The sequence below is a fragment of the Anopheles ziemanni genome, chromosome 2, assembly GCF_943734765.1.
Source record: "Anopheles ziemanni chromosome 2, idAnoZiCoDA_A2_x.2, whole genome shotgun sequence".
Lineage (NCBI taxonomy): Eukaryota > Metazoa > Arthropoda > Insecta > Diptera > Culicidae > Anopheles > Anopheles ziemanni.
Genome location: NC_080705.1, coordinates 80,427,270 through 80,439,736, shown reverse-complemented (window position 1 = coordinate 80,439,736; position 12,467 = coordinate 80,427,270). Strand labels below are relative to the sequence as shown.

The 12,467-nt window shown below is 43.9% G+C and overlaps 1 protein-coding gene across 1 annotated transcript; it reads right to left on the bottom strand.

Moving 5' to 3' along the window:
- Positions 1–5,426: 5,426 nt before the first annotated feature.
- Positions 5,427–9,669, bottom strand: LOC131282014 (melatonin receptor type 1B-like). The gene is made up of 3 exons (XM_058311396.1): positions 9,099–9,669; positions 7,246–7,418; positions 5,427–6,146 (listed from the first exon to the last, which is right to left on the bottom strand). Exons 1-3 carry the CDS (start codon positions 9,667–9,669, stop codon positions 5,427–5,429), a joined length of 1,464 nt encoding a protein of 487 aa, XP_058167379.1.
- Between the last annotated feature and the right edge of the window lie 2,798 nt (positions 9,670–12,467).

Here is a 12,467-nt window from a genome sequence, read left to right as displayed (position 1 = left end):
GACGTTGGTTCCGCGATTACGGCGAAGACTTTTTGTGGATGCCGTTCCCTGCGCGAGGAAGCCGTGGGGTGCTATGCAGCAGCTTTTTCCAGCAGCTGCGCCTACTGCTCTAGCAATGTGCCATTATTTTGAAGCTATGTTTCTTTTTTCCTTGCAGCAAACACAACGCGTCACGCGTCACTATTTGAGAGGGGTTGCTTTCGGGAAATCGTGTTGAAGATGAGAGGAATTCCGTGTGCACTATTTTGTCTGTTTTTTGTTGTTGTTGCTGCTTATCTTTTCGGTGTAAACTTTCACACTAACTATTCATTGAACAACCTCAAAAATACTGAACACCGCACACAAGTTGTACAACCACACACTCACAGGCGCGCGCGCGCACGTAACCATAGACGAAGAGAAGATAACATATGACACTAAACAAACAAAAAAGCCACTGTTATAGTAGGATAAAGAAAATACTTTAGGATCTTCAGCGGGAAATGGAACTAATTGGAACAAGCCGCCGAAATAAGGGCGCTTGCTTCAACAACCCGACTTCACGGTCAACGGCTACGGGAGCATAACTTCGTAGAAATAAATCTCGGTTTGCACGTCGAAACAACTGCAGCAGAGATGGGAAACGAACACACCTTCAAACACTCACTACTCACAGTAGTGCACCGATAGATACACTAGATGCAACATCATTGTTTATGCACAGCTTTGCAATGAGTACTAAGATTTCCTCAAAGGCTCGCTTGCTTGCAGCTGCTCGGACATCTGTGTTATGGCTGCCAAGGGCCTACGCTGCTTCTTAAAGCTCGATGCACCAAGACGAGTTTCGCACACAAAAATACCTGGCTCGAGATGCTTCGTCCGCCTTCGTCGTCGATCTGCCGTTTCCCTGGGTGTGGATATATTGATGTTTGACTACTCAAGGACAAGGAAAGTTGGGAAATGAAACTAGAAAATTTCTTAATGAAGACGAATAAAATGCGATGACACAATGCGGTCGCACGCACACAGGTAACCAAAACATACTGGACGCGAAGAAAACGGGAACACTGGGCTGACGGCAGATGACGACTACGGCGAACAATGGAAAAAATTGAAATATTTTTCTTTTCCTTCTACTGCAACCAGATCAAGGCTTGCTGCACCACCTGTGTACCAGATATTTCCATTTCCCATGCGATGCACATTCCATGGTGGCATTTGGTGGCGAATACCGCACCGTTTCGGCACCACTTGGGTCAATCGAAAAAGACTGGAAAAATGTGCTCCACTCCGAGTTGATGGCGGCGCGATGGCGTTTGCGTTGGTTCCAAATGCGTAAATATCCGCCCTCGCACACTTCCTCCCCGACGCTGCTGCCGTTGCACTTTGCAAACTACAGAACTAAACCGTAAACGCCAGGTAAACCCGAATTTTACCTTTTCTCGTGGGATCGATGATGGCCAGGGATGGTTTTGCTGCAACTATTTGCGTCCACAGCGAAACCGTTCGTAACCGAAGTGGAAGCACGAACCTCCGAACGCGCTTTCAAACTGAACAGCAGAGGAACGAAAAATCGCATAAATCCAAGGTGTTTTTGCGGTGGCAGTAGCGATCTTGCTTGCTCCTGTGTACCAGTGGTGTTAGCTGCTATACCACTAGCTCTTTTTCCCATCGCGTGTCACATCTGTCAAATCCGGCAGCATGCCTATGCAGCAAGGTTACTATAGAATTGCGACAACTGATTTGTGCGTGGCACAGGAAAAGGATAAAAATGCAGCGAAAAATGTGATTTTTCATGAACTAATAATTTTAACTATAATTTAAAATGTTAGGCGATATTATAGATGTATGTTTATCATTTTTGATGCGATATAAACCTCGGGTGAATAAAATAAAAAAAATCGTACTGTCAAATGTCATTTGTCAAATGCATAGATGTCAGAATCAACCGTCACATGCCGACATTAAACAAAATATTTTTGGCGGAACGGCAATGCTTCGGGTAAGTAATTTTGTTCTTTTGATTATTTGATGGTGATGGAGATTAATCCGTTTTACAATGATGTCGATAGTAAAAGGTTTGATTCAAAGTTGAGCCGGTGCATGATGAGTCATCTGCACCAGTTGTTCCTTGGACGAATGACGAAAAGTTTCTTCTGAGTGAAACGGGTCCTTCAAGCCACCAAATGCGACTCAGAACGAACCATATCGAAAAACTGAATGTCCTTTATATTTTGGTTTGTTTTTAGATGCAGTCCTAGCATGATGCTGTAAAACCTTGTTTGACGATGGTTTTGCATTGGGCACAGGATGTATGAATGAAGATAAACATGACGATTGCTCGGTAGGAAAGTCGAAACCCTTCCGGTAAGAAAACGGGGAGAAACGGGGACTGAGTTTCAGATATTTTGGAACTAGTTTTGGTGAAAATCATTACTTACTATCTAGATCTAATCTTATGCTATCATGATAAACTTACAAAATTGCAAAACATGTAAAGAAACCCCATATGAAGAAAAACACACGCTACGCATCTTTGTAAGTCGTCCAGTTAAAACGTTTTATTACATCGTTCTGATTAACATGATACCACGGGTACAAAGTAGATCCGTTTTCACTATTCTATCGCTTCTCTTAGGATGTATTCGCTCTCAGCATAACGACATGCACGCCACAGTTTTTACAATGCAACATAATCTAGACTGATCCAAATAAATATTTACCCTGGGTAATTACTGTTCAAAGTTTAACGACAATCTAAAGAATCTTTATTGGTGAAAAGAAAGCATAACCAGAGAGAATTTTCGCTTGTGTCGTGAAGATAACATAATCGAACTGTATCTTGGCTGCAGATGGTTCTCGTTTACATCCCCGTTACATCCTCATCATCACAGCTATTAATGTGTGTGTGGAGAAAGGCAATTAAAAATGGCTAAACTACAAGGACATACATACACACACGTACACTCACGAACACAGAGCTACCCACCGACCCCGATCGATGGTGGATAGATGATTTTCCAATAGTTTTCAACCGGCAAATAGGTGCCCCTTAATGCCACCGTTCTCTCCCGCTTTACGGATTTCTCTGTAAACATTCATAACGATAACACGGTAAACACTGAGGCACGAGGACGACACAATGATCACGAGAAAGGACAACGACGATAACAGCGATGATGTAGTGGATGATCAGTGCCCCGTAAACAGGGACATTTGCTCCCTTTCGAATGACTGTGACTGTTTGCATACACTTTAGTCATTCGAAAGGACGGCGTGAACGAAAGTAGTTAAAGAGTCTTTCATCCACCATCGATCGGAACTTAATCATTGCTGCCGGAGCAGCCAGTACATATACGTCCATAAGATCCATCCTACATTGTTCCCTTGGAATCGTATTGTTTGTTTTACAACTATTTATTATCTGATCGCTTTCTTGTTGTTCCTCCTGGCCTCCTTCATTGGCTTTGAATTTTCATTTGAATAAAATATGTTTTATTCTACATTCTGATTTCCTTCAATTCTACCAACGATACCATTTTCGGTCGTTGATTTTCGTCGAGTCCTTTCGATCAGCTATTTCTAGGTGCCGTATGACAATAACGTCAACGATCGATGTTAATGTAATAATTTCAGTTTAACAATCACGGTTGGTTCTAGCAGGGCTAACGCATTTGCCACCTACAGGGTATATCGCCCATGAATATGTATAGTGTATATGTATAGTACGAATATATACAAAGACACGTGTTAATCTTGTATATTGTTTTAAAATAGTTCGCTACCCCGCTTTCGAGCGACGGTGTCTGCCTTCATGCGCTTTCAGTACAGTTGTTGATTTGCTTTTCTCTCGCCTAAGTCTTTGGTAGTATGTCGGGTGCATATATTTAATTATAATTATTGTGTAAATAAAACAGCTACTCCTGCGGTGCAGCACGATGTCATCCCGCGAGGGATGCAAATCACGTTTTGCCGAGTTTTATTGTGTGGCGCCTTCTGGATTGCATTCCATTCTACGACCCCAAAGTCTGGTCGGGTTCTATTTTGATATTAAAAAAAAAAATGCCATCAGTGCGTTGGATAATGTTACTCTACTCATACCGTTCCCTCAAAGGTTCGGTTTGGATCAGCAATTACAATTCTCGCCCTCAGTCATATGCACTTAACGTTGTTTCCCTACATCTGGTTTTTTGATAAAACGTGATAGTTTTCCCCTGTGCTCGATCGATGTATTTTCTTGATGCTATCCATCGGTTCGGTTCTCTACTAATCTAGCAATCACGGATATACATTCAATGGACATCTTGGATGATGGTTACATCAAATCTACGGCTCTACACACATGGAGATTTTCACGTGCCACGTGCTCAAACACAGACTATGGGACGCTAACGGGTGACAGTGAGAAGTAGGCTTTTATACTGTTTTATTTATGTGTGTAATTCATCTGGACGTGATTTATTGTTCCTGCTTTGACTCTGAACTCTTATTTGTTTGCTTGTTGATAAAACCAAGTTGTACTAAAAAGCAAAATCTTGTTCCTTCGAACATATGGAACTGAACGGATAAGGTTGCCCCGCGTTGGACAATGGTTAATATCATTCTCGTGGACGTTGCAGCCTGCGAAAGACTGCGACCATGGATAGTTGAAATTGAGTGCCCAGCGTAAAACATTGATTAAGCACATTTATGTTTATAGCTTCACCAGATGGTGGATAAGGTTAATAGTGTTAGATAGTTAAACAGTCGACAGATGAAGAGGGGGGTTGTAGATAATAGATGGATTTAAAGTTACTGTTCGCAGGCCCTTTACAAGGGAAATGCGTGTGAAGGATGTTAGTAAGTTTGTGGAAAACTCTAACCTGCGTTTTGCTTTGTTACAATTGCATGTAGCTTCAGAATTTCTCATCCCTTCCGTTTGCCTTGCGCCACGATAAGATGCACGTGTTTGTGGTTGTTTGAGGACAAATATTACTTCAACAACGAAAGCTATTTATGTATACTTGGAATGAAATTATGATGAAAAAGGGCTTAGTAACCCGTTCTTTGGGCGACCCTTTTCCACGCCTTGCAAGGTATCGCACGCTATCATAAATAGATTTTCAACGGAACGTGCACTGCGAACCCGACGGGTTCAGCTGCAAGGTTAACGGACGAAAGGTCTCGTCCCCGCGAGTAACGAGGGCGTCGGTTAAACCGTTCCAGCAACTGGTCGCCTTCAGATTACTTTCAGTCCCACGAACCGGAAGGCGACACATGGGAACGTTCTCACCCACCGTCTTCTAGAAACTGCACCCGTGCTTTGCCGGGTGGCAAAGTGAAGGGATGGAAAAAAGCGGGTAAAAAGAAGGTGTCTGTTGGCAGCCGTTAAATCAATCGACCCGCCGCGGGCGCGCACCGGTGGTGGACGGAGCGGTGCGGTTCGATTAATTTAGCTACGTTTCCGATCATAACTCGTGACAGTCGCGCTTGCCCCAGTGGCCGTGGCAGTTGCCGGAGCGCTGCGGGCTGGTGTACGAGTACATGTTGTAGCCCGGGATGATGTGAACGCGCACGTCCGCCGTCGGGCGATTACCGTCGGCCCGCTGGCGTCGCGAGACGGCGACCGTCGTCTTGCAGCAGCAGTAGTTGAACAGGCTGATGTAGGCGCTCCGGAAGTGCCGGTTCGTGAGGCAGTAGATGACGTTGTGGAAGCAGGACTTGGACAGCCCGATCCAGACGGTCGTGTAGAAGACGCGGTTCGAGACGAACCGGGCGGTGCCGTACGCGAAGATGACACAGAACGGCAGCCAGAACACGACGAAGATCAGGAAGCTGTAGAAGTTGGTGCGCGCCAGCGACAGGTCCCAGGTGTAGGCGAGGCTCGGCTTGAACGCGGGCAGGGCCATCGTCCGCTTGACATCCACTATGAGGCGGACGTGCGTGATGAAGGTCAGCAGAAGGGGTAGTAGCACCGCCAGCCCTACCACGCCAGCCTCTTGCGGAATCACCTGCTGCACCTTCCAGTTGCAGTAGTCGAACCGGATGTCGTACATGAACTGCATGCCGGACGCAATGCAGGCCACGGTCCAGATCAGCAGCAAGATAGCGGTCGTTTTGGTTTTGTTGAACCAACCGCGCTCATTCTGGAACGTGCACAACCGTAGGTAGTTCTCGATAGCCATCATCTGTCCGCAAGAAGACGAGTGGTTGAGGAAGGGATGATGGGAAAATAAAGCCATTAGTAGAAGTTAGTAAGCGCTGCACGTTTCAGTTTATATAGAAGGGTTTTCGTTGGTGTTTATTTTTTCTCGTATCGTGTTGTTGCTTCGGTTCATCATTGCCATCGGGCCTCTTGGACACCGAGCAGGATTCGACCGGCTACAGAAACATCGACATGTAACAACAAATAAAGCACACAGCCCTACAGTTGACTTCTCTTTCCCCGCCTTACTTGTCCTATAACATTGGTACGTGGTACACACACACTTCGTCGTTGGATACTCTATTGGAGAAATCCTGATGAATTACCCTTACCTGACTGTCGACCGATGGCGTTCAGGCATTCTGATCGACAACGCCCAGATGTGGGTTTTATAGTGGGGGTCGGGAATGGGAATTACTGGGCAGAATTTCCATGCAACTTGCTGTGGCTGCCTCCGATTGTTCCGGTGCTTGCGAACTTGCGACATTGTGCACACTCTACTGACCTACTTCCGGTGTGGTATTTTCGGTCGCCAGGGATTTTATGGCAGACGTTAATTGAGAGTGCCTGACATTTAAAACCAGCTCGTTCGCTAAATTACCAACGAGTTACTGTGCGCAGTGGAACGTATTATTGTGCTGTGCACAATTTGTAATGGAATGTCCTGTTTAGCAATCTGAAGCAGGTAATCAATGGCATGGATGTGATTGGGAAGGAGTTTTTATAATTAAATGCTTTATTATTCAAAAGCGGCTTATTGGATCCGACGTTCTTCGAAGCGTTGGACATGGTATTGGTTGTTTGAGTGAACTATCAGAGCGTATCTTACTTTACCTTTTGTGCAATGTACTATTAACGTTCGATCTTTGTGTTTTACTTATGGCGCAGCCTACTAATTACTATCCCATTGTGATGTCATCCAGGATACTAGTGCATATGATTATTTTCTTCCTAGAAAACTTTCTAATGAATAATTATCTACTTGTTTAACAAGTTAACATGCTTTTAATACTGATAATACAACAACAAGCAACAGCAAACGAACACGAATTTGAGATCGAAAATGTAGCAAAAATACTTACGGCTAGTGTTAAAATGCTAACCAAAAACGAGCAAGCAGCTAAGAACCAGTGAAAGTTGCATACTTCCGTGTCGGAATTGTCGATGCCAGCCAGCAGGACGATCGTGGACGCTGGCATCACTACGCTAGTGATAAGTAAGTCTGCGAGCGCTATGTTCACTATGAATGCATTGCCTGTAAAATAGTATTCGGGACGGTAGCAGCAGCGGCAAGATATGGAAAGGGAAGTGGTATTGTAGTTGTATGGTGAACTAACTGTATCGAAGCGTTAAGAAGAGATACATCTATTTTGTGATCGTTGAATAAGTGTAAGGTTGTATGAATAGTAATGGTTTAATGAAAAGTAAAACATGAATGCAGAATTTAAAATAATTCGTACGTTTGAAGAGAGATTACAAAATGCGATAGAATAGACGATAATGTCTTGATTTAAAAAAAAAAGAAAAATAAAAGACTAACTGAAGAAAGAACGAGATTGAAGAAGGTTGTCAAGGAGAAAATGTAAAGAAAAATCAAACAGTTTCAGCGGAAAGATCTATATTGAACCGTATCTACTGGACTAGAAATGCTACTACTGCAAGGACACTACTCCCGATGCCGTTGTGTAATACTATAATGCCTTTTTCTGTTCCTATCAAACTCACTACTGAAACACGAAGAAATAAGTAATGGGGAAAAGAGTAATGCTATCCGTTCAAACTATTTCTGTGCCACATTCGGTCCGCTGTTCCACGACAAACACCGAACCTCAACCGGAAAGCGGATGACAGAACGTTTTTTGAAGCCAACACTAGCGAGGAAAACATTACGGGAAAGAAAGATCTTTACTCTGTTGTTTGCCGAAGAATCGTTACTGTCGAGAGGGTTTTTGTTTCAAATGTTTTAGCCGAAAGAGAGAGAATCTGAAGTACTTGTTTTAATAGAAGAAAATAGCAAAAACAGGCAGAGTTAAAGCGGTAAAAAAACGGAACGTAGCGAAACTATTCTAGGGAACGGCAATAGTTGAAAGTCGATGAAAAAAGGTCCCTTCAGTCGTGTTGGTGTTGGTTTCTTTCCTTTGTGTTGTGCACTCGTAAACCAACAAAGTTTGCTCCTAAGGTTCAATTTTTCGCTTCTCTACGCTTTCGCTTTGTCGTTGAGCCCTTCGGATGGAGATAAGGAAACTAAAGGCGGACGTTTCTCGGGTTGATCTGTACCACTTTTTGTCTGCTTATGCAATTTATGTGTTTTTCCACACGTTTAACACATAAAATACACTTTTGGACACTTATTTGTATCTTGTGCTTACCTTTACATACTTATTTGTATCTTGTGAATACCACAGAAACCCGGATTGATAACTTTTGAATTTTGAAAAACAATTCGTGAATTGGAAGAAAATTCTAAAAGGTGAAAGTAAAAAAAAATAAAACTATGGTGTGTAAACCATAAGAAAAGGATGCATTTCAGTTGCATTTAACAGAAAATTGGTTTCATCTATCCCCCAGTTGGTTGTATTATATTTCGAAAAAATGTTTCTATTTAGGGTTTTGTCATAAAACATAATCACTACGACATCGCCCGTTAAGGAAGAAACGTTTCTTGCATATGTTACAAGCGCTATCACCATGTCGGGGCTATAAACTATTTTCGTCAGCTTCTAATCTTCCCTTAACGACCGAGAATCAATCACGAATGTTCTTCCAACAGACACAAGGCAAACGTGAGGGCACAGATTGTTCCACATCCTTGACTCATTTCCATCCGAGGGCTCACGGGGCTGACGGCGACCTAATTGAGCACTATCGTCTCCAGCTCAACGGGCTCAACGAAAGAAGGACGAGAAACAACACCTTCACTCCGTGCTCTCCGTACCTGCTTTCTTCAGATGGTCCTCGATCATAACGGACGATATCATGAACACGTTGCCGATGCTGCCGACGACGGACAGCCCGGCGAGCAGCAGCAACCGGGCGAGCCGGGGCCACTCGGTCGAGAGGGTGACCGGTGACACGTTGCCCACGCCGCTCTCCCCGCCCGCGCCAGAGTGCTGAAGGTGCTGGTTTTGCTGCTGCTGTTGCTGTTGGTTTTGCTGGTTCTGCTGATGCTGCTGCTGCTGTTGCTGCGATCGGGACGACAGGGCTAACGAGGTTACGAACCATAAATTAGACTGGCCGCTCCCATCCGGTCCCGGCCCTAGGAACTGTTCCGGCTCGTCCGTAACGTTGTACGGTGTGCCGTACCGATCTCGAGCGGTTGGCGTGGTGGTACCGGTGGACGGTTGTTGCTGTGCGGTTTTAGTTGTTGTTGCCGCCGTCACGAGCTGGGCCAGCAGTGTTGACATGACGGCGCCAGCCAGCTGGCCCGCTGTCACCGCGATCGGGTAGCTTTCCGTTCCCGCCAGGCTGCCGGTGACGTTTGACAGTTCACTGGTAAGGTTTTCCATGTCGACCTTTACGCCTAGCGTCGGTTTCTTTTACGCGAGTGAGGAAGGTTGCAGTTGCTTTGCTCGCCCTTGGACGGACGACCACCGATTGCTCGCTTCAAAGACCACTTGTACAAACGATGTTTGCGGCCCGTTGGAACCGTTGGAATCGGTGTTTCTCCCCTCGGGAGCGTGCGTATTCACCGGTGCGGTCTGTGGGAGATGAAAATGAAATAATTCAAACCACATTAGATCGATTAGGCCACGGCGTGAGAGGCTGCCGGCCCATTAAACACACCACACCCGGCCCCCGGGGACGCAATCGCCTTCGTAGAAGACGGGCGGATGTAGACGGTGGTAAGTTAATTTCATTCTTACGATACCCGACCGACCGACCCGGCCCGGGTACACTAGTGGTCGGTTAAAAACAACTTCATTAGAGTGTGTGCGTGTGTGTGTTGGGAGCATGAAGAAAGGAGAGAGAGTGGAAGAGAAAGAAGCAAGAAGTCGAGACCGCCGGTCGACCGTGGTCGCCACGTGAAGTAAACAACTTTCCCGATTTAACGTTGAACGGCCGCTGAGATGGGTGTCAATTGAATTTTGCAAACGAGGAAAAGTTCACACTGGCCGACATTTCTTGTCGAGGCCTTCCTACTTTACTGGTCAAGGAGAAAACTATTAAATATTGCAAAGATTTTCCAACCTTTTATAGTAACCAGCCTGTTAGACCTTCCTGCAGGAGGGATTGGTTTGTTTTATATTGCCTGATAGCAGAGCAAAACGCATATGGACCATAGCAGGTAAGGCTCAATTAAATTGTAATATTTTCTTTATAATAGAGCAAAATCTAATTATAATTCGTAAAATGTTAATAAGATCAATAAAATCATTCTAAAAACACTTTCAAAGCAGAATTGTATTACCTAACACATAAATAAATAACTCTTAGGCACATAACAACAAGTTTTCACCAAATTTTCCGAAGTCGATTTCCTTTTTTGAGTAATAATTGACTGGCTGGTCAATTTTTTATACATTTTGCATAATATTTACAATCTATCTCTTCATTTTCTTCTATTAAATGAGCGCATAACATAGAAAAAAAAAACTAAAATCAAACCTGAAACGGAAAACCTGCAAAGCGGGAAAATCGAGGGTATTAAATTCATGTGCATTGCAATTTGAATAGTAACTTTGAGAACTTTTTTTACTAAAATTTACAAGCAAATATACTTATTGTATTTTCAATCGTTGTTGTTACTGTTGGCTTGCCAAGGTTCCTCTAGGTTTACATGTTACCCATTTGTAAATAATTTGTACCGATAAATTTTATTCCTTTTCTCCACACCGTACGCTTTCCTACAAATTGCCATACCAGGAATAAAAACCATATATTGTTTTGCAGAATTCATCGCAGCATTCCATTTCCGAGACACTGACGCTAATATATTTCAAGATTTTATTGATTTCGCTGCACTGTTCTGTCGTTCAAGCAGAATCTTCCTCGCGTGAGGTTTTGCAGCCTTTGTTGCCTGAAATGTGTGGTGAAAGTGCGTGACGTTGTGGTCGCTTTTCTTGTGCTTCTGTGAAAATGTTCCAGATCTTCGTCTCCATCAGATCCCGTGACCCCTTCGTTCCTGCAACAACAGAGCTTGCACGTCACCAACCACCAGGCGCCTCCATCGGATTCGCTCCACGGAGTGTTGGAATTGTTCTTTTTCTTTTCGATTCTCTTTTCCTTGTCCCAAACGCAATTCCATCCCACCCGAGCATCTGGGACGACGTGACAAGCATTCGCAAGTGCTCTCGCATGTCACATCGTCGTGCAATGCTTATCTTATCACGTTCCGCACGACCGGCCGTGTCCCGCCCCAGTCTTGCCTTCCCGCGCTGAATATGAACCATTCCAGACGTTACAAATCCCATGATACACATTCGCTTTTAAGGGACAGAAAATTGTTACTGCCTTATGGTGATTGCAACGGACCTTCGTTGTCTTCCGGTTTTGGCAAAATGTTGGGCAAAGCGTATTTGTTTGGGATCGTTCGGTTGTGTGGGCAGATTGGAGGTTCTTCGGTTGCCTTTGGCATGGCGAAACGTAAATAACTTAACCGCAGCTACAAAGTTACAAATAATCTATTTCCAGCGATGTTCCTTTGTTGTTTGTTTTTAACCGAACACGTAGTGGAGAAGCCATCGATGCAACTAGAACGACCCAGTTGAGAGTATCTGTTATCAACTTTAATGCTTATGCAAATGCTATCTTTTAATCCATGGACGTTTGCTACCAACTTGTGTTTCAAAACGAACTAGTTTTCCACGTTAAATGACCTCATTTGAACGTAATTAGAGTGATTAAACTTTCTCCACCTCCTTTTCGCCATCCTGATGGCTGTGCAGCACATTGCAAATAGTGTAATTAGCGTTCCGGAACTAATGTTTTTGTGTCTACTGAACGGTGGTTTTACTTTGGTAGCACAACTTGTACAAAAAGAGATAATAAAACTTTTTCTTTTTTAGCCTCCGCTACTTCCCTTGAGGGAACGAGAGTAGAATAAACCATCTGAAAGCGGAAAAGTATGATTTTATTTATTTACCCTCTTTTTTATTTGTTGTTCCTCGACCATCAAAAACGTACAAACCACCAGGCGCCTCCATAAACCATTCGGGAGGAGTTTTTTCACTGTTTTCGATACGCGGGTTGCTTTGTTTTATTTGTGAGTTTGTGCGTACTCGTTATTTCTACCTATCGAAAGATTCATTTGTAGATTTCTTCCGCTTGCCTTTGTGGAAAGTTTTTTCATTAAGCTCACATAGTT

Bases quoted from the DNA above. Each gene is read 5' to 3' on its own strand.
- LOC131282014 (XM_058311396.1), bottom strand. From the start codon at position 9,669: ATGGAAAACCTTACCAGTGAACTGTCAAACGTCACCGGCAGCCTGGCG. The intron at 7,419-9,098 runs GTACGGAGAGCA...ACTATTTTACAG, and splicing joins GGACCATCTGAAGAAAGCAG to GCAATGCATTCATAGTGAAC. The intron at 6,147-7,245 runs GTAAGTATTTTT...TCTTGCGGACAG, and splicing joins TTAGCATTTTAACACTAGCC to ATGATGGCTATCGAGAACTA.